At 52.1% G+C, this 24,982-nt stretch overlaps 7 protein-coding genes across 7 annotated transcripts; 3 read left to right on the forward strand and 4 right to left on the reverse strand.

Annotated features, from left to right (window-relative positions):
- Window positions 1-497: 497 nt before the first annotated feature.
- Window positions 498-5,648, reverse strand: PtrM4_122830 (uncharacterized protein; the record flags this gene model as incomplete). The annotated part of the gene is made up of 1 exon (XM_066108542.1): window positions 498-5,648. The coding sequence occupies one exon, from the start codon at window positions 5,646-5,648 to the stop codon at window positions 498-500; it is 5,151 nt and encodes a 1,716-aa protein (XP_065961727.1).
- Window positions 5,649-9,019: 3,371 nt separating this feature from the next.
- Window positions 9,020-9,470, reverse strand: PtrM4_122840 (Atrophin-1 domain containing protein; the record flags this gene model as incomplete). The annotated part of the gene is made up of 2 exons (XM_001935523.2): window positions 9,020-9,167; window positions 9,223-9,470. 2 exons carry the CDS (start codon window positions 9,468-9,470, stop codon window positions 9,020-9,022), a joined length of 396 nt encoding a protein of 131 aa, XP_001935558.1.
- A 3,922-nt stretch (window positions 9,471-13,392) lies between these two features.
- On the reverse strand, window positions 13,393-14,711 carry PtrM4_122850 (TatD, Mg-dependent DNase; the record flags this gene model as incomplete). The annotated part of the gene is made up of 3 exons (XM_066108543.1): window positions 13,393-13,395; window positions 13,506-13,897; window positions 14,081-14,711. The coding sequence occupies 3 exons, from the start codon at window positions 14,709-14,711 to the stop codon at window positions 13,393-13,395; spliced, it is 1,026 nt and encodes a 341-aa protein (XP_065961728.1).
- Window positions 14,712-15,778: 1,067 nt separating this feature from the next.
- PtrM4_122860 (FabG, Dehydrogenase with different specificities (related to short-chain alcohol dehydrogenase)) lies at window positions 15,779-16,744 on the forward strand (the record flags this gene model as incomplete). The annotated part of the gene is made up of 2 exons (XM_066108544.1): window positions 15,779-16,334; window positions 16,443-16,744. The coding sequence occupies 2 exons, from the start codon at window positions 15,779-15,781 to the stop codon at window positions 16,742-16,744; spliced, it is 858 nt and encodes a 285-aa protein (XP_065961729.1).
- Window positions 16,745-17,573: 829 nt separating this feature from the next.
- Window positions 17,574-18,934, reverse strand: PtrM4_122870 (uncharacterized protein; the record flags this gene model as incomplete). Its single annotated transcript, XM_001935526.2, has 2 exons — window positions 17,574-17,598; window positions 17,655-18,934. The coding sequence occupies 2 exons, from the start codon at window positions 18,932-18,934 to the stop codon at window positions 17,574-17,576; spliced, it is 1,305 nt and encodes a 434-aa protein (XP_001935561.2).
- Window positions 18,935-19,676: 742 nt separating this feature from the next.
- On the forward strand, window positions 19,677-20,666 carry PtrM4_122880 (Mit-KHE1 domain containing protein; the record flags this gene model as incomplete). Its single annotated transcript, XM_001935527.1, has 1 exon — window positions 19,677-20,666. The coding sequence occupies one exon, from the start codon at window positions 19,677-19,679 to the stop codon at window positions 20,664-20,666; it is 990 nt and encodes a 329-aa protein (XP_001935562.1).
- A 1,667-nt stretch (window positions 20,667-22,333) lies between these two features.
- On the forward strand, window positions 22,334-24,752 carry PtrM4_122890 (Cullin, a subunit E3 ubiquitin ligase; the record flags this gene model as incomplete). Its single annotated transcript, XM_001935529.2, has 3 exons — window positions 22,334-22,371; window positions 22,428-24,498; window positions 24,564-24,752. The coding sequence occupies 3 exons, from the start codon at window positions 22,334-22,336 to the stop codon at window positions 24,750-24,752; spliced, it is 2,298 nt and encodes a 765-aa protein (XP_001935564.2).
- Between the last annotated feature and the right edge of the window lie 230 nt (window positions 24,753-24,982).

Here is a 24,982-nt window from a genome sequence, read left to right on the forward strand (position 1 = left end):
AACCTTATCACGCAAGTCTATATATACAGACTATTCTACTCACGCGCCCTTGCTACCTTCCTATCTTCCTTGCTCTTCCAGCCCATCGAACGGAAATCCGGATCTAGCCCACCAGCACATCTGTTTCCCGATCTGCCTACCTATCTGCATACATTTCCACACCGCTACTCTAGGAAATCACATACGCGTAGCCTAATATGTGTAGCTGTTGGAAGGCCTTGTACGATCGTACGGTGAATAACAGTAGCTAAGGTAATCTTGTGTATTGGTATTCTGGTGTATGATGATTCTACGAATGTGGGGGCTACGAAGGTATACATAGCGTTGGGTCCGAGTTGGGCCGAAGTAGGATCGAGGCGGTACATTGGGCCTTATTAGGCGACACACCGTGTGTATGCCGACACTGGCAATCTTTTCTTATTGTAACGACTGATGTAAGGAAAAACGGGTCTTCTAAAAAGGGCACAATGAGAGGGATTCCAAATAGGCATATGTGCCTACTCCGTAGGTCGCTGCACAGATCCCTCTACTCGGATTGACAGCTTGTTGCTTTCGATGAAACGTTCTAACGCGCGATTTGGTGTTGCTTTCGTGAATGCGTCCGCGGGGTTGTCCTCTCCGTTGATCCAGCGGATCTCAGTGATCTCGCGACGCTCGTATGACTGCCGAAGCGCCATGATGTCGATCATCAGTCGCTTCTCAGCAGTTGTTCCGAGTTTGACGAGGCATTCATACAAGGAGTATGAATCCGTACACACAATAAGTGGGATCGGTGGTAGACCTAGGCGTCCTGTAATTATCTTGAGGGTTGTTAGGATAGCGATAGCGATGTCGACACCGCTAACCATGCCGTACGTTTCTGAGGCAAGAACGCTCCGGGTAACGCGTTTGCATTTGGTCGAACTCCAATGGATTACGTTACCACGAATATCAAACGTGCTGTCTTGTCGACTCGACTCATTCGCAAGGATAAGTAGGTACCCTAGCTGTGAGCTAAGGTCTTGGTTGTTCGCGAAGGATCCGTCTGTGAACACTACCAGCTTTGCTGTAGCGAGGTCGAGAGGGACGTATCGCAGGCCTCGTTGTATGCTCTCAGATTGCCACTGCAGCCGGCGGTTAAGCTTCACGTATTCTGTGTCCTTAGGTTGTTGTATTTGCGCAGCCGCGGAAAGATCGAACGATGCTTCAGGTTGGCATATCGACGCAATGTACGCGCCACGCGCGCGCTGCTCCATGTACTTCTGTGCTCGGTTTGCTGCCTTCGGATCAATGATTTCGATCTTGGCACCTTGTCCCTTCTGCGTAAGTAGAATCGTGTCTCCGCGCAACGTTAGAGTACATCCGTTGAACTCGAGTGATACTTCTTTGGACAGTCTCTCCTTGGGCTTAGCTCGAAAATTGGCTTTCTGGAGCGCAGCGTCTTCTGCACCAGAGAATGCAGGCGTCCCAATCGCGAGAGTATCGTCTGTCTGCAGGCCCACTATTCCAAACGCTTCCCGTCTCCCGTTCGTGATCAGGAGGCACGGGTCATACGTTGATGTAGCCATGTCGAGCTCCTTGCAGTGGTGTCCTTGGTACGTAGCAAACCAGTGGACTCCTGCTTCCGCGATTCCATAGAGTGGCTTGATTACGCGAATAATTGTTCCCTTGGGATACTTTGTTATAAGCTCCTTTGGGAGGTGCGCTAAAACCGTGCGGAATAGCTCTGTTTGTGCCTGTGGGTACGCTTGCGTGATATCTCGTAGTTCCACAACCATGCCCTCATCGAGTAATGCAGGCGCTAGGGCTAGAATCAGGCGCTGGCTGGCTCGTTGGATGGTTGGCGACTGCGTCAGGATCTCGTGTTTGCCCTCGTCATTGTAACCTTGAACAACGAGGCGTGATTTCTCGTACGGGACCATGGTCTTGCCTTTGACTTCGCGGACCATGCGCGATTTGAAGATACGATACCCGCCGTGTAGAGTTGGATCAAACAGCTCAAAACTGAATACTCCACGGCCGACGAGGTCGTCGATCTCCTTCTGATCGGATGCTTCGAATGGAGCGCCCGGGACGTTAATCACGCCGTCATTGCGTAGCTTGACGGCCAGGGCGTAATCGTCCTCCTCCTTCTTCGACAGGTACTGCACCTTGGGCTTGTTCTTTGATCCAGGTGGGCGGCCCCGCTTGCGCGGCTGAGCCGCTTGGTTGGCTTCCGCCGGTGGTACCGGTAGTGGCGGTTCATCAGCAATCGCTTCGTCTGTGGTCGGAGATCCACCTGTGCCTTGATCTGCGCCGTCTATCGCTGTAGTCAGATCGCGATAGTACGGTTTTACGACAGTGGATCGGAACGTCGTTGGGCCGTTGATCATGTCTACAGTAACATCGTGGTCCTTCATATCGATGACTCTATACGGCCCTTGCCATCCATTCTTCTCGCGCCATACCATCACCTCACTCTGAAGAGGCAGTGACAGTACCCCGTCTGTAGTAGGCCCATTCCTGGTACCAAGTGCGTTGCTCACCGCATGTTCCGCTGAGGCCTTCCGCAGCGCCCTCATCGCTTTCTGGATTGCCTCCGCGCGATGGGTTATCGAGGGAGATGGTGGTGAATCCATGGATATCCGGGGGTATGCACCGAAGACGAGCAGCGTGGGTACGAGCCCGTCTGGGCCTGCGGTGTCGTTGACGGCCTTGACTGCCATCTGCAACACTGCGGCGTCGCTGGTGCCAGTGTCAAGCTCTGTCCTCAGGATCTCGTACACGCGTCTGAGCGGTGCGTGGTATCTTTCTACCTTGCCGATAGACCAATGGGCCTCGGTTGGCACTTGTTTACATGTGATTCCCATGATCTTCGCCTCTGATCTGAATTCGACTGACGCGAAGTTGGTGCCGGCGTCGTGGGTGACGATATCTGGCGGCCCTTGGTATGTATCAATCCAGAGCAGGCGGAGTGCTTCCCAGGTGTCTTTCGCGCTCATAGACGGTAGAAATCGCGCGCCGTTGAATGTTGTAGCCGAATCGATCACGTGAAGCACTGGTTTCCCACTCAGATACATCACATCTACGAGGATCTCGAAGTTGAATTCCCGATCATCTTTCAGCCTAAACTTGAATCGGCGCGGCGCTGGATCATGCGCTTGGCAGTGATGGCAGAACGTTTGGATCTCTCGGAGCAGCCGTTCATCCACGTCCTCGTGTCCTGCGCGTTTGAGCAATCGTATCAGCCGTTCGACGGCTGGATGCCCGAACCTCCGGTGTAAGCGTCGGAGCTCAGTCTCCGTAAGGAATACGCGCGCGCGCTCTGCCTTGCTTAGGTGGAACCACGGGTGTCCCCATTTGCGAATCACTGGAAAGGTAGCTTTTCCTTGTACCAGCTGGTCCGTAGTATTGTTGAAGTACACGTGGAGCCGGTCCATGTCTTTCAGACAGAGGAGAAACGGGGTGGGTGCGTTCAAGACCTCAAATTTGATCTTTCCAATCTGTGTCGATACATGTGCGGTTCCAATCGAAGTAGTGACGCTTCCTTTGCCAAATTGCACAGATGCGTTTCCAGCAGTAGACGTATCTAGAGTTACGGTGGGGTCCTCAGTTTGGAGCGCCCAGAACTGCTCCTTTCCGGCTGTCGATACATTTGAGGCACCAGTGTCAGGAAGAATGCCTTGGTACGTGATTCGCGAGTATCGATCCTCGATAAGGAACTGCGTTGCGGGCGTAATAGGCTCCTTGCACCTGTAGACGTCTTCTCCAGTCACGTGGTGCAAAAAGGCCTGATCTGTGAGGTACTTAACTGCCAATCTTTGGTCCTCATCATCTTCGTCTTGCTCCTCTAGGAAGAACTGGTCGACTTCTTCCCCCTCGTACGCGACGAGAAATGTGCTAAACTCCATTTGCTCTCCCGTAATCGCGCAGTGTGTGATGTACTGCGCTTTTGAGCGTTTTCTTTCTTCAAGCGTGTGGTTTGTGGACCAACAGCCTGTCTTGCCGCAGACGTAACATTTCTTGTCGATTTGTGTGTTGACTCCAGAGCGGTGCTGAAGCCCACCGCGTCCGCGGGTGAATCCGCTGCGTCCACCGCGAGGGTTGTAATTCCCTCGCAATCTTCCAGAGCTGTTGTTGTTGTACCGACGATCCAAGTAGTACTGGCTATCCGTATCCGCCTCAGTGAAGTTGACGGAGACGGTCATGGCGAGTGAGTTTTCGATTGACGATCGCAGATCTCCAAACAGAACCTCGCATTCTAGAGACGGCTTGTAGAGTGCCATCTCGAGCTCCTTCACGCCTCGGCATGCTGTGATTACAGTCGTTCGGAGCGCGTATTCTCCCATGTACTGCTGTCCAAGTGCTCTTTGACACAATTGGAGCTTGTCCAGCATGATGTCAAGGACCTCGTGGAGGTTCTTTTCGGGGTTCTCCCTGCGGACTTTGACAAACGATGTCGTCGTCCAGTCCGCGTAGTAATGGCCGTGGTTGACGTCTGTGTCGAAGTGGTTCTTGAGCTTTGTGTAGGCAGTCAAGAACGTATCCATCCGCTGATCGACGAAGTGGAGGTAATACTCCTCTGCGCGGCCGTCGAGAATCCGTGGAAAGACTGCATGGAACTGCCCTGGCTCGATGTCTGCGTGATAACAGATGCTGTAGAAGATCTTCAATTTATCGTCTAGGAGGTCGTACGGCTTTCCCGTATACTTTTTGTCTCGGTCCCACATTTTCACGAAGACATTGATCGTCTTAGGATCCAGTTTCTCATTGCCAAACTCGATTGGTGGAACTGCCTTGTACGGGTCTGTTTCACCAGAGGGCACAATTGGGGGAACGCTCAGTCCCTTCGGACGTTGCGGGTATGCTGGTGTATACTCGCGGAATCGGTCGAAGTTGTTGTAGGTGAGGGGAGGTTGCTGACTTTGGACGCGCTGATAGGCTGGCTGCGGTGCGGATTCAGTTGTCTCTACAGGCTGGCTTCGGATTGGTTGGTTTTGGGCTTTCTCAATCGTTTTTGCTAGCTGGTCCTGAATCTGTTGTTCTTCCTCAACGGTCTCCTGTCGTCCTTGCACACGGGCGTGGGTCTGGTCTTGATCGCGGGTTTGCCGACTGTCTACGTCTCGGCCTCTTGTCCTTACAGGCGTTTGGGTTCGGCTCTGGGCCTGGCTTGATAATCTCCTGTCTGTGGACTGTACTGATCCTTCACTGCGTTGTTGCCGTAGTGCCCGCTCTTGCAACATGTGCGCAGCTGATCGTGTGTCAAACACAGCCGACTGGAATACGTCCTGAGGCCATTCTAGGTACTCCTCCATGCGTAATAACCTAGCTAGAGACTCACTAGGTGCCATATTAATACGGCCAGTATACACTCCCTTAAAGCGGAGGATCCGCTTTAGTTCCTTTGTGTATATTGGCTGGGCACGTAGGAACATTGCCTCTGTCCATCCTTCAAAGTCCTGACGGAACTCCCAAAAGAGTTCTTCATCTGCTGTTGGTCGATCTGTATAGTCCGCAATCGCACGCGCAATGTACGTTGTTGCTGTAGTAATCCCTACCTCATCGTCTGGAGCTTCAAGGTTGTCCTCCCACATCTCTGGATCGATGTGATGCCATTCTCTTGGTTTTATGTTTGTGGTCCCTAGTAGCGCCTCTAGTGTGGGTACCACTCTTCTACTACTGCTCGCCATTCCTACTGCCGGTGTCCTGGCTACCGGTGCTCTTTCCGATGATGTTCTCTCTCCTGCTATTGTGTTCTTGTTGACGCTTGTTGCGCTAGCTGCGTTCGCTAGAGATGCGTCGGTGGTCGTGGGTTGTACACGGGTCAAATCTCAACCGGTCGGTTGGCGCGTGTATAGACGGCGTCTTGGAACGCTTCTGATACGGCTGTAACGGTCGGTCGCTAGCCACGAACGACGCCTGATATAGCTAACAGTGAGCTTAGCATAGATAACTCCGCCTTGCTGATATAGGCAATCTAGGGAACGCGCGGGGTAAAGAATCTATCTCTTCTTAACCTAACTGTCTGTGACTGCCGTGCAATCACTGATCAGTGTTGGAAGGCCTTGTATGATCGTACGGTGAATAACAGTAGCTAAGGTAATCTTGTGTATTGGTATTCTGGTGTATGATGATTCTACGAATGTGGGGGCTACGAAGGTATACATAGCGTTGGGTCCGAGTTGGGCCGAAGTAGGATCGAGGCGGTACATTGGGCCTTATTAGGCGACACACCGTGTGTATGCCGACAGTAGCGTATATATGTGGTGTACACACCTTTCATACACACGTGTACATTAGTAATGTAACAGTAGATACCAAAACTTAACCATGGGTTCGTTTTGTGTCGTTTAGTATTATTTCGTCGATATAGATAACCAAAAAAAAAATGACGACGACGACGATGAAGCAGCGGAATAAATCTCAACACTAAACCCCCACCTCACCGTATCTACCCCCCTTTTCTCACTCGGATACCCCAGCGTATGCTGAGCTAAACTAACAACGGAGTAATGCGCAGATCGCGTGAAAATCAACAATGGCAGTTGAAGATAGTCAACGGCAGGTGCAAATTTCGTCCTTGGGTAAAAGGGGGCGGGGTCCCATGTGGGAAAACGGCAGTTAGCAGTAACTTTGTCGGGAAATGAGAAATGTATAAACGACAAAAAAATAGCCTTTGCACTTGTCTTGTCCGTCTGCGGGGAAGGCGTGGATGCGGGATGCGGGATGGGAACTATCAACGTCCGAGTCCGAATATCCGGGACGGTAGTTTTGGTCTTGAGGCTGGGGGTGGGGGGTAGGGGAATGTGGCTGTGTGTACGTGTAGTGTGTAGTGTGTAGATGGGTGGTATGGTATATGTGTAACGGATTTTTGGGATATAGGGTGTGTGCGCGTTTGCGGTTAATTGATTACTTTGTGCTGTGTTGTGTTGTGTTGAGTAGATTGACGGGTTGTTGGATGTATATGGGGAGAATAGGAAGGAAAGGGGGTGGTGCTGGAGGACTTGTACGCTATGCGAGGAGAGTGAAGGTGAGGAGACTAAGAAGGAGATATGTGTTGGTGCTAGGGACTGTGCGAGGCTGGTGGTTGAAATTGGTGGATAACAGATAGGTGGAGTACGAAAGCCGTATGCGGAATTAGTTATAAAGTGTATCTACCGCTTTTTTCGCTTGTGTTACTGGAATCTTGTGTTTGGATTGATTCGGGGTTAAGACGGGGAAGGGAAGAAGAGGGCAGACGAGTTGTAGTTAGAGAGAAGGTGTTAATTCTATTGATAGTATTTAATTGTAGGGTAAAGAACTCAGGTAGGATGTCATGCTATTTAGCTATATGTAGGTGTTTGTGGGGAGTAATTTGCATGTCTAGGAATGATGGGATTTTGCTGCATGATCCTGTGTAGTAAGTCGATAGTAGTGTTAATAAACCTTCCATGCTTTCTTTTCTCCAACTTCCTACTCCCATACACTCTCCACTCTACAGTACTCACTCCAAACACAATCCTCCCATTCTACAATCCCCATCTCCCCATCCCTCCCAACAGCAACACCACCGCAAAACACTAGCTTACGAACCAACCCTCCTAAGATCTCCCATCTAACCTCCCATTCTACCAACCTACATCCGTGCTCCGCTATCACATCCCCTCAACGTTCCAGACCTAGACACACATACCCCCCACAGCACAAATACCGTACAATGTACACCCCCCCCAAACCAACATAAAACACAACCCAACACAACAACACCCACGTGCCCCCCTCCGCCCCACCCCCCCACGTCGCACAAAGATTTAAAATTTGCCAATCGTGAACAAGGTTTCTGCGCCAAGGCGCCAAGATATTGCTGCGCGCGGAGGAAGGGATCGTCACGGAGGGACTGGTCACATGGGGTGTTGTTGTTGAAGGCAGGTAGGTAACTTGGCTATGTAACCTTAGGAAGGATGGGTGAGGTGAGGTGGAAATGGGCTTTTTGCATTAATTATCCGAACCGACGAACCAGCATGCATCATCGTACAGTAGAAACAAACCTAGTCAGGCACAACTCACAACATCAACGGGAGAGGCGTCGTTCGTTCGTTCGTCCCTCCCTCCCTCCATCGCGCCGCCACCGGAGCGGAGAACCGGAACCCTTCCTCCCTCCGCAAACCACCCTCTGCCACCATACCTACTGCCAACCTACCTAGCACGTACAAAGTTCGCCAAGTAACACACCCAGCACTAACTAGCGCTTACTACTTAGACTCCGCCATCCAAAAAACCCCCAAAAAAACCAAGGGCTCACTTCTCAAAAAGAAAGACAGGAAAAGCCAAGATACAAGATACCCTAACCAAGGCCTTGGTATCTTCTACATAACGCGTCGGACGCTGAAACGATCGGCGGTGGCGGCGGCGGCGCGTGGGGAAAGAGGGAGGGATTGGCGGATTGGAGAGGGAGGCGTGTTCTGGTGGGCAGTGCACACGCCGCGCGCGCCCCTTTTTTTATGCAGATGTGGCTGGGCTCCGCGGTTTAGAGTTTTTGAGGTCTGGCGGGAGGGGATGGGTGCGGAGGGTGAGCGGAGAGGGGAGGGGGAATGCGCTGGCGGGTTGGTCATGCGCAAAGTATGTTGGGGAAGGAGGGGGGTCTTTGCGGTGATGGTGATGGTGATGGATGGTTGTTGTTGTTTGTGGATTTGAAAAGTCAGGTAGGGTCAGCTTGAGATTTGAGATGCGTGTGAGTCGCAAGTTGGGTTATTTGGTTGGGGTTTATGTGGGCCAAAAGGCGGGTCACAAGATGAAAAATGATGACAGTGCAGAGAATTCAAAATGTCGTATCAGATTGTGTGAAAATGCCTTCACTAACTGCCCATGACCCATGACCTAGGCTGGCAAATTTGTCCCTGTTCCTATTGCTGTTCCCTTGACCAAAAACGCCTGTTCCATGCCGCTCTGCCCTACTCCCTCTGTTGAAAGCCTCGAGGGTTCTTTCTTGTGGTATATCGACTGTTGAATAGAACAACTCAAAGGAAATTGTTATCGTGACATCGTGAAGCCCGCTTTTATCGCGTTCTTGTCTGCACAAACTCTAGTGCTTGTTGGACAGGAAAGTGTGCTTCTCAAACGACATGCGCCTCTTCCTCTCGGCCACACTCATCTCCGAAACATTGTTCGGCGGAATCTCGTACTTTGCGTTAACCGCCAGAGGAGCGAAAATCTTCGGGCCAAGGATTTGTCTAGACGGGGTCAGCAATGTTGGGTGCAAGGTTCGTATAGAGGTGTTGGACTTACGAATCGGCAGGGCTGGTGCGGGGAGAAGATGGCGCGCTGATAGTGCTAGCTTCTGAGGGCGGGGCTCCAAAGCTGGAGAGTGATGATACTGATTCATGGCGGTGGGATCGGTTGGAAAGAAACCCGTGAGCAGGCATGACGGACTCAGTGGGAGATGACTCGACGGCAACGGCTTGCTTGACAGGTGTGTTGACGGCGAGAAAGGTCTTGGGGAAGGGAATGTGGTAGGCTGAGCTAGTGGAAGACATTGCGCCAGGATGGATGTGTTTGTTATTGATGGTGGGGTGATTGGCCTTTGGCTTGGAGTGAAAGTTGTTGAAAAGGTTGATTGATCGGAAAGTGTTGTTGGTGTTCTGGAGACTGGAAGGGGCAGTAGGCAGACCTTATATGTGAAGCAGAGATTGGTTAGCAGCAATTGTGCAAGTCTTCAGGCCTGGTGTTGTGCGTGGGTCACGTAGCGCTGCCGAGGGGTCCGCTGGGGCAAGCGTGCATGAAGGGACCTCTGTAACTGGCTGGAGCGTATGGTGGTCTATCAAAAGCAAGGGTGACGCTTGCACCGTCCCCGCTTGTCGACCGTGGTTAGTGATTCAACTGTGGATAAGCCCGCTAGCATGAAAGATCCGGAACCGAAAAGCCTGGGGTTGCAGCGCGGGATGTCGCAGATGCTTCCGCACGCTGTGTCTTGGCCGTGGAGCTTTGATTGACCCCGCCCTGTCGATCGTATTGGTCCGGTGCGCTAGTGATCTTCCGGTGTAGATGGCGCCCTGGACTGATAAGACTACTAGGAGCACGTGCTTGTTTCGACTGCGTAAGCGTCTTGTCAAGAGTACGTGTATGATCGTCGTGTATTCTGAGGCCGATTACCAACTCAAACATGCTTGGCGGCTCCCGTCCGCAAGTCGAAATGCGGTTCTGCAGTGGGCGGAACCTAGGGAGTCTGTGTGTCTAGGTTCCAGATTTGGTTTGGGAACGTTGAGACAGGATAAGCTCGCTTGGCAGTCTCGATGTTTGGGACTTTGGGCGACTACTAAAGACAGCTTGGCAAAAGGTCAAGCTGTTTCGCGCGGCAGAGTGGAGAGTCGATGGTACGCAGTGAGAGGGAAACAAGTAGCGCCCAGTGGACACTGCTTAATTTAACAGGGGGAAATGGTCTCGTCGGTAACATTTCAACTCCGGACTACGTCGTAGTGCACCTTGTCCGCGGCTACCGGACGACCGACGGATTTGTAATGTCAAGGGGGAGAAGGCCGAGGGGGCGAAGAATTTGGCCTCTAAGAAACGTCAAAAACTGTGGAAAAATGGGATGCGAAATCTCAGCATGCAAACCTGCTCTCTGCAAGCTTGTCAAGGCCTTGCGGGTCCTCCAGTCCTCCATCGCTGCAGGCACACGCTAGACGATGAGACGAGTGGAGTAAAGGCCAGTAAAATCCACCATACTGCTGTAGCTAGAAGGTCTGCGGTTAGGACTCGTGGGCATGTTTCTGATCAAGCAATAGCTGCATCTGCATGGAGTATGCATGGGGTAAGAGCATGACGCGCCTCCTACACGACACAGACGAAGCTTGTGCTATAGGCTCGATTTCTCGGCGCTCCCGCAGGCTGCTGAATATACAGTAAGCTCGCATGAGATTGTCCGTCCGGTGGTGAAGCGCGTGCCTCGTATCATGTGGAGGAAAGGAAAAGGCTGCAGGCGGATCCGCCCTTGTGTGTGCAGAATTAAGCCGAAGGAAGCCTACAAGCTTGAAAATTGTAGTTGTATGGCTTGCGTCATGGTGTGATAAACAGACGATGAGGGGCTCATGGTGGAGAGAGACGTGATCACAAAATCTTCCGACGCCTAGATTCGGCGAACGAGGTTATCTTATCTCCGCGTGCATGTAAGCGAGTTCCTCTTGTCTGCCACTCACCTCAATCACTCCACACCTTCTCAACACGACTTCCTCGACGATTCCAGATTCAGTCAATTGATAAGACACTGCCTCTGAGATTCGTATGCTGCTCTAGTGGCCACCTGTCCGTATCCACCGACTTTACGCCGAATTGTGCAGTGCCCATCTCTGCTCACATGTCGACATCTGACGTGGGCAAGATCTTCAAGGCGCAGGGGTAACGGTGTGGCGAGAATCCCATTCATTGGAGCAAAGAAAATCAACTCTCATTTTCCAAGGCAATGGGCATCTTCAATTACGTGCTCAGAGGTGGGAAAAACTTGGCCCCTCGGCGTTGCGCGGCAGAGCTACAAGTTTAGCCATGGTGTCGTGCATAATTAGCAAGACGTCGTTACGATCCTCCCTGCCAAGCTGTCAGTCGCCGATCCCATATTACAGTCTTGTCTTTCACTATCATGTTGATATACAGTCATTATGAAGCATGAGCATCGATCAAAGGGAGCTGCACAGCCTCGACACCAAGGACAGGATCACCCTCTCAACCTCCCCAAATGCGCTAGTACAAAATGCGACAATACGTGTGCGGACATAACACTGGCTAAACTCGCCATTCATGAAACTGATACAAGCAATGGTTAGTGCTCCAAACTAATCTACATACACGGTAGGTCTCTCGGTAAAGATCTTAGATGAACGAACGACCAAGTCTAGCTAGGTAGGTACCTCGGTCAGCCTACTCGGTCCACTTTCTAGAAGCATAGCGACCTGCCATACCTACGCGATGCGGAGTCGCTGAATGTAGCGGCGGTACCCAGCGGGAGATGCGCACTAAGACCATAATGGAACGAGCGGTGTGAATAGATCCGACTCGGCCCATGGTCAAAGTGGGGAACCCCACACTATAGTGTGGGGGGAGCTTCCGGTGAATGGTATGGAGTATTAAAACCGCCTTCTCCAGGCGTTGTCACATGCCTAATTTGCTTTGAGGAATGTGGCGTAATGTACCGAATAGATTATTGGCAGAGAAATGTTGGAAGTGGACTTTCCACGTTGCAGAAGACGAAAGCGTGCTCCAATGGCTCAACACAGCGGTAGACTAAGCCTCAGCTTCGTTAGTATCTCGTGGTAGAGATCCCGCAGCATGTGTCAGATGTACTCGCTAAAATATCGTAGAAGCGCTTAGTTCGTGGTAAACCATCGGTGCCTTATGGTTGCAAGGAGTATCCTACATGTCCCGTGTTCCGTGCGGCCCCCGTCCGTGACTTTTGTCAGCATGCATGAACGCAATCGCCGCGTGTGCGTGCTAAGTAGATGGCTTGTTTGACGTTTGCTCGAGAAGCACTGTTGAGACCCGCACGTCGTAAAACCGGGAGGCAGGTCTGACACCAGTCATCTGTTTTGTAGCTGCTACGAAGCAGTCACACCTGTTCCCGCTAAACGGGTGGTAAATGTGGAATAGCGAAAGCCACTGTGACCCTGGAATATGAGGCGATAACAGCTAGTAGATAGTAGCACGATGCATTATTATTCTCATGCTCCTCGTTGCTGTTGTCGTGGATTGCCAAGGGCTCAAGCGAGTACATGTGTTCATCGCATCCACGACAAGCGCAGCATGTTTTGTGGCCAAGTCTTTTTGGTGAACTGTCAATTCCTTTTCCATTGCTATTGACATTTGCCCGGGACGTTCCAGACCTACTGTCTTCCGCGGCCCGTTGCGCTGCGTTCTTTATTGAGTCACTTCGCCAAGTTAGCGCGGGAGTGGTGCATAGCCAGTTACGTCGCTCACCGGATGGATCAAGAGAAGCCTAACCGCGGAGAAACGTGTAGTAAGAACGGCTATACCCGATTGTAGGTTGTCATGAGCGACTTTACAGTTGTGGTGAGTGACACAATCTGCCACAGATGTGAGCGATATTACACACCGACGCTAGCTTCTGTAACCATGACAATAATATTTGGACTATATAATACAAATGTTTACTAGCACTTTGACCATTATGATATTTCTCTGACGTCCACACATTTTCATTCCTTCATGCTTTCCATTGCATGGAGAGACTGAAAAGAAGCGCCCCTGATTTATCCTGGTTCGGCCACGCTTGAAGTTGATAATGTAAGTGTTGCAAGCATCTCCCGCTATAGAAACAGAATTAACTTGATATTAACAACGAAATATCACTACATCATCCACGGAGCTGATCGGTAGGATTGTTTCCTCGTGAAACAAGACCCCCATCTCACCACCTAACTCATAACTTATCCAATACCTAAATATCCACCTCTACTCCCCCCTTACCTCCCCCCTCCCCAAAAGCAAACACCCTCCAATTCCTCCCCCAAGATCTCCACACCCTTCTCCAACCCCCACCCTTTGATCTTACAAATCCTCCTCACCATATCCTCCAACCGTCTATCCATTTCCTCTCCCGCAGTATGCAAATCGCTCTCCACCAACAACATGTGGTCGGGCACAGTCTTGATGAGTTCGACAAAGCTTGCCGGCGTCTCCTCGTCCGTTGCATCAGACAGATTGATGGCGGTGCTGAAGCTTGCAAAGATGTGCGCGGGGATGAAGGGATTAAGGTATTGTTTGAAGTTTGATATGTTTCCCGAGTAGGAGTGGAGGCATATGCGGGGTGGGTATGGTGGGGTTGTGGCGGGTGGGTTTTTCTTTGTAGTTTTGGCTGTGTTATGGTCGTTGGTGTCGTCCTTGGGGTCATCTTTGGCAGTATCTTTGTTATCTTCCTTGGTGTCGTCCTTGGCATCTTTGGTGTCGTCTTTGACGTCTTTTTTGGCATTTTCTTTGGAATCGTCTTTGGAATCGTCTGCGGCTTTAGCTTCGACTTTGGCTTTAGCCTTGGGATGTTCAAGTCTGCGTTTCTTTTGCTCGCGCTTGCTAAGGACCTCCTTCTCATGCCCTCTCCACAAATCCGACAAAACTTCCAACACCAACCCATGAGCTTGCACACCATGCACACTAACAGCCCTCCCCATCTCAGCCGCAAGTTGAAGTTGCAGCTTGAAAATCTTCTTCTGGTGCGTAGGCGTGGTCCGAAAAGGTGTCAGGCGGCGGCCTTCCCGGCCACCGGGTGTGAGGCCATTGTCCCGCTTAGACCAGAGATCCGGGTGGTCAGTCCAGGCTTCCGGGATTCTGAATGCGCGGTCAAGACCAATTTCGCCGACTAGAGCATAAGGGTACTTTTTCAGGTTTTCTCGTGTGCGGGATAGGAAGGCTGAGAAGGATATTGGGTCGGGTAGGGAGAGGTATTTTTGCCGGTCTTCTCCGCTGGGGGTTTCCCGGCTTGGTTGTAGGACGGATCGGTAGTGTGCGATCTTTGCTTCGCCTGTGAGGGGTTTGTGGTATTTGGTTTCTGCACCTTCTTCCTCTTCTTCTGTAAGGTACATTTGAGATGAGAACCATGGATGCCAACCAAAGCATGGGACGATACGCTCTTCTTTCGACCACTTTGCTGGGTCAGAGGACTTGACACCATGCTTGTGTGCTGTTGATGCGACGAGATCTTGATCTTCGGCCCGTGTTGCCATGACGGTGAGAACTCGCGCTTTCGTATTTTGCTGTATCGTCTCCATGCTGGACATTGTGTCTGTGGGGTGACAATGCGCATCGAAAACACCCAAGTGCCATGGGAAGGCTTCCTCTTTGTTTTCGGCCGCCATTATAAGTTGTCGATGGTTCTGGCTAGCGATATGAATGATGGTGTTTGGAATGCAATGGCTGCCGGCAAGTTATTCGGCGCACCAGGGTGGCGTAAAAATAGTTGCAGCGACAGCGTGAGGAAAACACGTTATTCAGAGTATAAGCGTATATGGTGTCTACAATTGCCTTTACATATCAGTGTGTCAAGTATTTTTTGTAACCCATGTGAGCGGTCGCGAAGGAAATCTACACTATGACGTAGCTGTGAGGCTACTCGGAACCTTGGAAGAACCCCTTTCGGGCATGGCGCTTTCTACCCTTGATCTGCAACATTACAAACCCAGCATCCGACTCTTCCGACCACCTAGGTGACATAATAGGCGTGCCTAGCGCATACAGTGACCTTTGTACACTGTTCATCCCACAAGCAGGGTCACCTGCTCCTCGACATATCATTACGCCCCATACTCCACCTCCAAATACCGACATCGGCTTCACCAACCGCCCTTCTCGAACAACACCACCATTTGCCGTTTCGGGCTTGGTATGCATGCATGCATACAAGGGCGTGTTACACACGCGCCAGTATCACCAGTACATTGTAGTAGTTTAGACAAAACAAGCTGCCTATTTAGGTAACCCGGTCAGCCTCGCGTTACCTACACGCGCACGCAACTGTGTGCTTTGCCAGGTCAGCATTACGCCCTGGAAGCAGAATAATGTTAGAATAGGGGGGGATATTATGTGATCTACCGTAGGTCTTGGGAAGGCTTGTGTACATGGGTGTACCAAGCTGCTACCCCTCTCTATACTGGGCAGTCATGGAGGGGAGGGTGTGTCTGGTATTTAAGTTGAAATTTCTTTCTTTCTGTCTTTCTCTCTCACTTGTCTTTTCTCTTCTCTTTTCAGGTTCTGGGCTTGATGTCAGCGTGATACAGCAAAACATTGAACCCTCCTCAAGCTCTATACAAGATACTTCTCCCACCCACCTATCCAACACACCCCCAAAATGCCCACACGTCTCCAGTCCAAAATCGCCATAATAACCGGCTCCTCCTCCGGCCTAGGCCGCGCCATAGCCCTAGCCTTCGCCTTGGAAGGCGCCACAATAATCTGCGCCGACCTACGTCCTGAAGCCCGTCCATGCCCATCCCTCTCACCCACTATATCCACCTCCGCCCCACTGCTGCCAACCCACGACCTCCTCGCCGCACAAGGCTTCACCGCAATCTTCATAACCTGCGACACCACCTCTAGTACGTCAATACAACACCTCATCGCAACCACAGTGTCGACGTACGGCCGCCTCGACATCATGGTTAACAACGCAGGCGTGGGTCTTGAGGGCGAGGGCGAGGGCGAGAAACCGGTTTGGGAGTACGATGAGCATGTGTTTGAGAGGACGATGGAGGTTAATATCAAAGGCGTTTTCTTGGGGACAAAGTATGCGAGTAGGCAAATGGTGAAGCAGGATCCTGTTGGTGAAGGTGAAGGTGGTAAGGGGGATAAGGGATGGATTATAAATTTGAGTAGTATATTTGGGTTGGTGGGGAAGGGGGGTCTTGGTATGTTCATCTTCTTCCTTTCCTATCCCTCTCCTATCCCTCTCCATCTCCCTCCACACCATCTACCCCATCATAACCAACCCCCACTCTAATCCCTCCCCCAAACAGCCGGTTACTCAGCCTCCAAACACGCCGTGCTAGGCATAACGAAATCAGCAGCTCTGGACTGCGCACCCCACAACATCCACGTCAACGCGCTTTGTCCGGGATACACGGCCACGGCGATTACCGCGCGCGTGTTTGAGCCACAGGCGGCCGAAGTGAAGAAAGTGGTGGATTCGCGGCATCCGCTCAAGGGCATGGGGGCACCGGAGGATGTGGCGAGAGCGGCGGTTTTCTTGGCGAGTGAGGATGCGGCGTGGGTGACGGGTGTGGGACTGCCTGTTGATGGGGGGTATAGTTGTGTGTGAATGGGAGGGGTGAGTGTGGGTTGGGGAGGTGGTGTGGTGGACGGAAGAGAGATAGAAACCAAGTCTTGCTTCCGTGCGGTAACGACGACACGACAGGCATTTTCTCCTTGCCCACCCCACCCCTCTAGATATAATATATAAACGAACGACCAGAAAAATCTATCCCATGAATGTTTAACTTGGTTTATTTGCAGTTTAGTTTTCCCCACCATTTCCATAACCCCCACTACCCAGGGACAAAAGGAAAAAGAACCCCCCCCCCCTCACATACCTAGAGCTACTAAAAACTGCACTGCAAAACAGAGTAGCAATCTGGACCCAGCAAGAGAAAAAACCAAAACCAAAGAAAAAAGCCGCGAGTACGAATAACGCACACAGCAAGATTAACATCCCCAGTCTTTATCAGCAACGCAGCAACAGCAGCAGCAACAGAAGGGTATTTACAAGCCCCCCAGGCCATAAAAAAACAAACGCCGTGGCTATGCAACGCAAAGCAAAGCATCACCGAAAACAAAACGAAACGAAAACTCAAGAGTTTGCAGAGGAAGAATCAGACTGAAGGAAAACTTGGGGACTCAAGCGGGATCGGCTAGGTAAATAAGGCCGCGAATGTATACGGTCGCGACGTCGGTGAGGACGAGAGGCGGACCGGACGGACAAGGAGAGGGCACCATCGTCATCCTTGTTGCTATAAAGAAGGGGGGGTTCTCATCAGTTCAAGCTGAAATGAACGCGGGGTGTGTATGTGTGTGTGGTGGTGGTGGTGGAGAATGTATGATACAGGTGCGAGGGAATGGAGGAGAAAGTATGCTGTGGGTTGTATGAGGTACTACCTCGCTACACGGTGGATCAACCTGATTTATGTGTTAGTTGAGTATTCCCGAAGAAACAAACGGGGTGAATATGTTACCTTAAAGTACTAATAGCGAAAGTGGCGATCCACGCAATGAGGGCAATAAACAGCGTAGCTGTCAAGCCCTTTTGTCTCTCGCATATGCTCTCTCTATACGGACAAGCATTGGCCCTATCTGAATCCACACATGCCCATTTGTCGTCGGTGAGTGCTTGAAAGGCCAGACTGAGGTTTGCAGATTCAAACACAATAAATGCCAAGTCCAAGAAGATTAGCGACATCTTAGCATTGTGCGAACGCAGACCCAGCGGCTTGGACGTGTATTCGTCATAGGTGATGTAGACGGTGTAGAGGACAGCGACAATGTCGACGAGAATGGCCATCCAGGTCGACGAGTTGGTGTTGCAGCCGTTGTTGTTGGAGTGCCGGTAGATGGAACATGCTAGGGAAAGAGCGAGGATGGAGAAGATGAGGACGCATGCGCGCACTAGGGCCGGCACCATGGGGTGGTTCATAGTGGTGTTGTGGAAGCGCACTAATCTGCGCTTTCTCTTCTCCGACGTAAAGAGCCAGAAGCCCTTGGTGTCTTCGATGCCATTGTCCTTGTCAATGGGCTCCCACTTTTGCTCCAGATCCGGCATGTTCTCCCTGAGCCAGTCATCGTCGACAATCTGGCCTCGCGACGAGATAGGCCGCTCGTGGTTGGAGCCGGCGGTAAAGTTCTTCCATTTCGGTGCGCTGTCGCTAACAGGCGTGCTCAGTGTCACCGGGGCGCCCTCGCGGGCATGGTCGAACTTGCGCCCTGGGACATTGGACTTTGGTGTAGGACAGAAGTTGTGGTTGGCATGACGAACGGTGGTTGGCGTGCGGGGGAGGAGGAAGGCAGTGGCGTCAATGCCTTCCTCCTCGTCGTCGGCGGATTGGACCCAGGGTGGGAGCGAACGGGCGGCACGCTGCCTCTCCCTGTTTTCAGCACTGGTGGTTGTACTCCGATGTGAAGACGCCAGCGTGCGCGGAGTACTGGATATCGACTGTGAGTGGCTCTTCCTGACTGGCAGGCCGTCGTGACTGTCTTTGGTAGCTTGCGAGTCCTTTGAACCTCCCGACTGGGCGCTGACTCTGGACTGCGGGCGATGTAACGAGTATGTGAGGGAAGAGGCCGTGGGAGGAGGAATAGGTGAAGGTAGTAATCTGTTTGCCGAGGACGTGGTCAACGTGGGCGATTGGTGTTGGGCCGGGTCCGGGCGAAGATATTGGTCGGTGGTGGGACCAGTGGCATTGTCGCAGCCATGGCCATTGTCGCTCGTTCTGGCCTCTCCCATGGGGTTACTGGTCATTCTTGTCAGGGAATGTGAGGGGAGTCCTCGTCGCACCAGCGGGTCCCTTTACCAAGCACGCGGCTGGGTGTCGCGCCTAGAAGGCGTGTCGGCCGTTCGGGCGTCGGTCGGCCTGCTTGGCGGTGAAACAGCGACAGCAGACGGTCGCGATTACGTGGGAGCAAAGTAGACGACACGCGATGACAGCATCTCCGGGGCGTTGGTGAGTGGCGGCTGGACAAGTGAGGCGGCGCGGCAGGCGAACAGGGCGGGTGATGACGACGGCGAGAGCGACAGCAACAGCAACAACGAAAGACGGGGCCACGGGGCAGTACGTCGAGGCGGAGACGTCGCGGGAGAGGGGGGTGAAGGTTGCTGTCGTGGTGCCAGTGTGATTTGGGGGCGTGTGGAGCGCTGGAGGCCCGTTCACATCAGCTACAGTACTCGGGAGATTGCTTGCTCGTCGATCAGGAAACAGGGATATGCGCGCTGGCGACGCTGCCAGATAGACTCAGCATGCTGAGGTCATGGGGCTGCAGCTTACTACTGTAGCTACCAGCTAGCCTACGTGCCCATGTAATTCCACACGGCTAACAAAACAATTTTGCATAGCGCGTCGTCTGCCCTGGCCCTTGTTTGATATCCTGTCAGAAACCCACTTCTCCGTCGACAACAGCGTCATGTCGCACACAAAGCCCGTTTGACCTAATCACTGTCACCTGGGCTCCTGCGCTTACCTAACCCCGACGAAACCACGACCATCATGCGCCTCTTCCTGCTGCCCATCTCCACCCGCCGCTCGCTCATCTACTGCGAGAAGCTGCACCAAAAGGCCCCCAAGGACCGCTCCTACTATGACAAAATCACCATAAAGGCCAGTGAGACGTGGGTCGGCTGGGAAAAGGACGAAAAGGCCATCTGGGACTGGAAGCGCAAAGTCACCTTCTACGGCAACCAGGCCCTGAAGCGGATACCGTACGAAGAGTGGGGGCTCAAGACGATACCTGCACTCACTGCCAAGCGGAAGCAGGACATTGTCGACGGCAAGGCCAGCTATGAGGTCCTGTTCCCGGGCAAGTACCTGCCGCAGGAACGTGTGTCGGGCCTGCTCGAGAAGTTGGCCAAGGAGCGACAGAACATGCACCGGACGAAGTTGATCTGGAGCGTCGTCATCATGCCCTTCACCGCGCCTTTTATGCTGGTGCCCGTCATTCCCAATTTGCCCTTCTTCTACGTCCTCTACCGCGCCTGGTCGCACTGGAAGGCGCTCGGCGGCTCAAAGCACCTCGAGTTCCTCCTCAAGCACAATCTGCCCAAGCCCCATCCGTCTGCCATTCTCGATGAGCTCTACACAGCTGGCCTCATGTACCCTACCCGCGCGCTTTCCCGTGTCGCCCCTCTTCCAACCCCGGAGCAGGCACAAGAGGTCGCCAACGTAGTCCATAGGCAGACAAACAACGAGACGGAAGACGTCATGGTCCTGCAGCGGTGGAACGGCAAGCTGATTGCCGAGAAGTTTGACCTACCTGAGATGGAGGTCGAAATCGAGCGTGCAGTCGGACAAGTGGAGGCGGCCATCAAATCCAAAGAAAAGCGTATCGAGGAGAAGCTCGAGCAAGAGCGAGCCACCAGCGGCAACACGGTACGGGCAAAGGACGTGCTACCCGAAGAAATTCTCGGGAAGATACATGAAAAGGCCGAACATGTAGCACACGAGGGCAATGAGAAGGCGAAGCAGGCGATGAAGTCGTAGAAGTTTTGAATGTTCACGATGTATGATATCATGGGATCAAGACGGCATATATAGAACGGGCGTTGGCGGCTCTGTCTGTACGATACCACGCAACGCATCTGTACGATTGCATGCATCACCAGGTTTAGAAATGTCATTATTTGCGTAGTCTTTGCTTTGACCGTCAACTACCCCTCACTCTTTCTTCTTCCCACCACACTTCTCCAATCTCTCCTTTCCCCACAACACCGGTCCATCATCTCCATACAGCGGATCCTTCTTGAACCACCCCACCTTGCCAACCGCCTTCGCCTTCGCCTTCTCCTCCTCCCCTGCCTCCCCATAACACATATCCCAATTACACCCCTTAGGATACGCCCCCACCATTTCAAACCCACCCTCCAAATCCTCCAGCAACCGATGTCCCACACCCGCCGGCACCACAATCGCATCTCCAGCCTTGACCTCCTTTTCCACTTTCCCTGGATTGGCTTCACCGCCGAAGAGCAGGCGGGCGCGACCGGAGAATACGCAAAGCACTTCGTGGGTGGTGCTATGGTAGTGCGTGGTTTGGTACATTGTGTAGCGCCATTGGGGTATGAGAGAGTTTTTGGGGAGGTGGGATTCTAGGACTGCTGGGAGTGTGTTTGAGGGGAAGGCGGAGTGATAGACTAGGAGGGGGTGATTGTGCGGGCTTGTGTTGGGGATGTGTGCATGGGAGGGGATGTAGTGGGCTGAGAGGCGGAGAGTTTGGAGGGGAATTAGGTTTACGGAGGGCATTGGGATGATGTGAAGAAAGTAATCTTGTATTGGAACTCGCTCAACAGCCACGTGATATATATGTCGTGTGAGATTGAAAACCTGAAGTCACGGAAGCAGCTATTATAACCATGTGGAATACCATGATACTCCAACTACGTCATCGTTTTGACAAGGCAATTTGCAGTAGAAAATCAACAATCGTGCTATCCGTCCATGTCAATTCAGACACTCTTTCTGAGAAGCACAAGTGGCGCCTTCATGATGCACCGCAAGAGCTATGATGTTGTATGCGGTAGCCTAAGCAGCTATGAGTGACGAAAAGCAAAGGGTGCGGGTCAGAGCGACTATGAAACGCTCAAGCCAAATCATACTGCAATCACTAATTTCAAACACAATTAAGAGCTTGTCGATGAGTGATTGTATACAACCGATTAAAGGCTCGCAATCCGATATTCGGATGATGGCATCGGGGAAAACTAGCGCAGGGCTGCCTGGGTAGTGACCCCGGTAGCTAACTAACCTTGTAACCGCCAAGGCCGGTGCTGCCTGACACTGAACTATCTCGACGTGACTATCAAAACGTCGCCGCCTCGCAGTTCTGGCGCCTTCACCTTCATCGCTCTCTTTGTGTAGTGCTTCGCCTTGACGGTCTGCGCACCTACCACTCTTTGCCGCAGTGGAATCCTCGGTACCTCTTAACCTCTCCCCACCCACCCACTACTGTACTCCCCTCCACTCAACGCCTCCCACATCACCAACCGACACGACTCCACCGCCTTCACCCACCTCTGCGACTGTGATTGTTGATACATCTTTGCCTGCCCTCCGACACGGCCTTTCCGACCATAAAGTTCCTCACGCGCAAGAAGTCGCCCCCGAAAAGTGCCCCAGAGCACGCGACGTCTCAACCCACCATGGCCTCCACAATGCCACCTGTGCCTGCAAAGGACGATGTGCACGCTACGTAGGTTCCATCTTCTTGTCTTTGCCTGACTCCGGACAGCTGCTAACTCCCCGTAGGTGGAAGTACTTAGAGGCTGGTGTGGATAAGATTATGACCAACCTGCGCGCCGGTGTCGACATGAAGACATACATGGGCCTTTACACCGCCATTCATAACTTCTGCACAGCTCAAAAGGCTGTTGCGGGGTCATCATTCCACGCCGCTAACAACCGTGGAGGCGCCCATCTTCTCGGCGAAGATCTCTACCAGCACCTGATTGAATACCTAAAGGCCCATCTCGCCCAAGTCCAGGAGGCGTCGCGGCAACATGTCGACGAAGCTCTCCTCCACTTTTACATCAAGGAGTGGAATCGGTACACGACGGCGGGGCAGTACAACAACCATCTCTTCCGCTACCTGAACCGCCATTGGGTTAAGCGTGAAATGGACGAGGGCAAGAAGAATATCTACGACATCTACACGCTGCATCTGGTGCGATGGAAGGAAGACATGTTCACAGGGAGCCAGGAAAGCGTCATGCGCTCAGTCCTCAAGCTGGTGGAGAAGCAGCGCAACGGCGAGACGATCGAGCAGTCACAGATAAAGTCGGTCGTCGACTCTTTCGTTTCGCTCGGTCTGGACGAGGCTGACAGCTCCAAATCTACCCTCGACGTATATAAGGAGTTCTTCGAGAAGCCCTTCCTAGAGGCAACCGCACAATACTACGATAACGAATCTAAGCAGTTCTTGGCCGAAAACAGCGTAGTCGAATACATGAAGAAGGCCGAGCTTCGTCTGGACGAGGAGAAGGAGCGCGTTCCTCTGTATCTGCTCAACGAGATCATGTCCCCATTGATGCGAACATGCGAACAGTCCCTCATCACGAACCACTCACAAGCCCTTCGGGAGGAGTTCCAGATACTACTTGACCACGATAAGGAGGAGGATCTTGGTCGTATGTACAAGTTGCTTGCCCGTATTCCTGAGGGCCTTGACCCTCTGCGTCTTCGATTCGAAAACCATGTCCGCAAGGCTGGCTTGGCTGCCGTAGATAAAATTGCTCAAGACGGCGAGAACATTGAACCCAAGGTGTACGTTGAGGCTCTCCTTGAGGTTCACACCCAGTACCAGGCACTTGTCAACAAGGCCTTCAACGGAGAGTCCGAGTTCGTACGTTCTTTGGACAACGCGTGCCGCGAGTTTGTAAACAGGAACAAGATCTGCAAGTCGGGCTCCAACAAGTCCCCCGAGCTACTCGCAAAGTACACCGACACGCTGCTGAAGCGTTCCAACGCGAAGATGAGCGAGGAGGATGACATGGAGAAGCTCCTCACACAGATCATGACCGTATTCAAGTACATCGAAGACAAGGATGTGTTCCAGAAGTTCTACTCACGTATGTTGGCCAAGCGTCTCGTCCAGACTACTTCTGCTTCAGATGATGCCGAGACGAGTATGATCTCGAAGCTCAAGGAAGCCTGTGGATTTGAATACACCAACAAGCTTCAACGCATGTTCCAAGATATGCAAATATCAAAGGATCTTAACACAGCATTCAAGGAGTGGCAGTCTAACAACCTGGACGAGTCGGACCTGAAGACCAACGTTGATGCGTCGTACCACATCCTTGGTACCGGTTTCTGGCCGCTTAACCCACCCACTACACCCTTTACGCCCCCACAACTCATTGTCCAGACCTATGATCGTTTCTCACGCTTCTACAACCACAAGCATCAGGGTCGTAAGCTTACGTGGTTATGGCAACTGTGCAAGGGTGAAGTCAAAGCCAACTACTGCAAGGTTGCAAACTTGAAGACTTCACCTACCTTCCAGGTGTCCACGTATCAGATGGCTATCATGTTGCTGTTCAACGATAGTGACACTGTCACCTATGATGAGATTGCCGAGGCTACCAAGCTCAATAAGGAGACGCTTGATCCTAGCCTGGGTGTCTTCATCAAGGCCAAGGTTTTGCTCCTACAGCCCGAGAACGCCAAGCACGAGTCCGGCACCACCTACAAGCTTAACACTGGTTTCAAGACCAAGAAGGTCAAGATGAACCTGAACATTGGTATCAAGTCTGAGCAAAAGGCCGAGGCGGAAGACACGCACAAGACGATTGAGGAGGACCGCAAGCTTCTGATTCAGGTTAGTACCACCATTTCTTACCTCATCCCCTCCGTTTATGTTGCAATTTACTTACTATTTCCCAGTCTGCCATTGTCCGCATCATGAAGTCCCGCAAGAAGATGAAGCACCAACAGCTCGTCTCCGAAACGATCCAACAGATCAAGAACCGCTTCATGCCGCGCGTCCCCGACATCAAGAAGTGCATAGATATTCTCCTCGAGAAGGAGTACCTGGAGCGTCTAGAGGCTGATGAACTCGGCTACCTGGCATAATCGAACAAAAAGCCAGGCTTATTCTTCGCCCGCCTGTTTAGAGACGCGGGTGTAGCCACCAGTTCGAGTTAATGAAATCATGGGCTTGATCTGCTTTCTTCCTTTTCCCCTTTTACCCTTTTCTTTTCACAAAGGTGGTGTCCGACGGTCCCGGAGTAAGTATCTCTTTCTTTCTTTCATCCGATCACACAAAACATTGCTTTTTTCGATCGATGTGTTATTATCATTCT

The sequence above is a fragment of the Pyrenophora tritici-repentis genome, chromosome 6 (assembly GCF_003171515.1).
Source record: "Pyrenophora tritici-repentis strain M4 chromosome 6, whole genome shotgun sequence".
In the NCBI taxonomy this organism is placed as follows: domain Eukaryota; kingdom Fungi; phylum Ascomycota; class Dothideomycetes; order Pleosporales; family Pleosporaceae; genus Pyrenophora; species Pyrenophora tritici-repentis.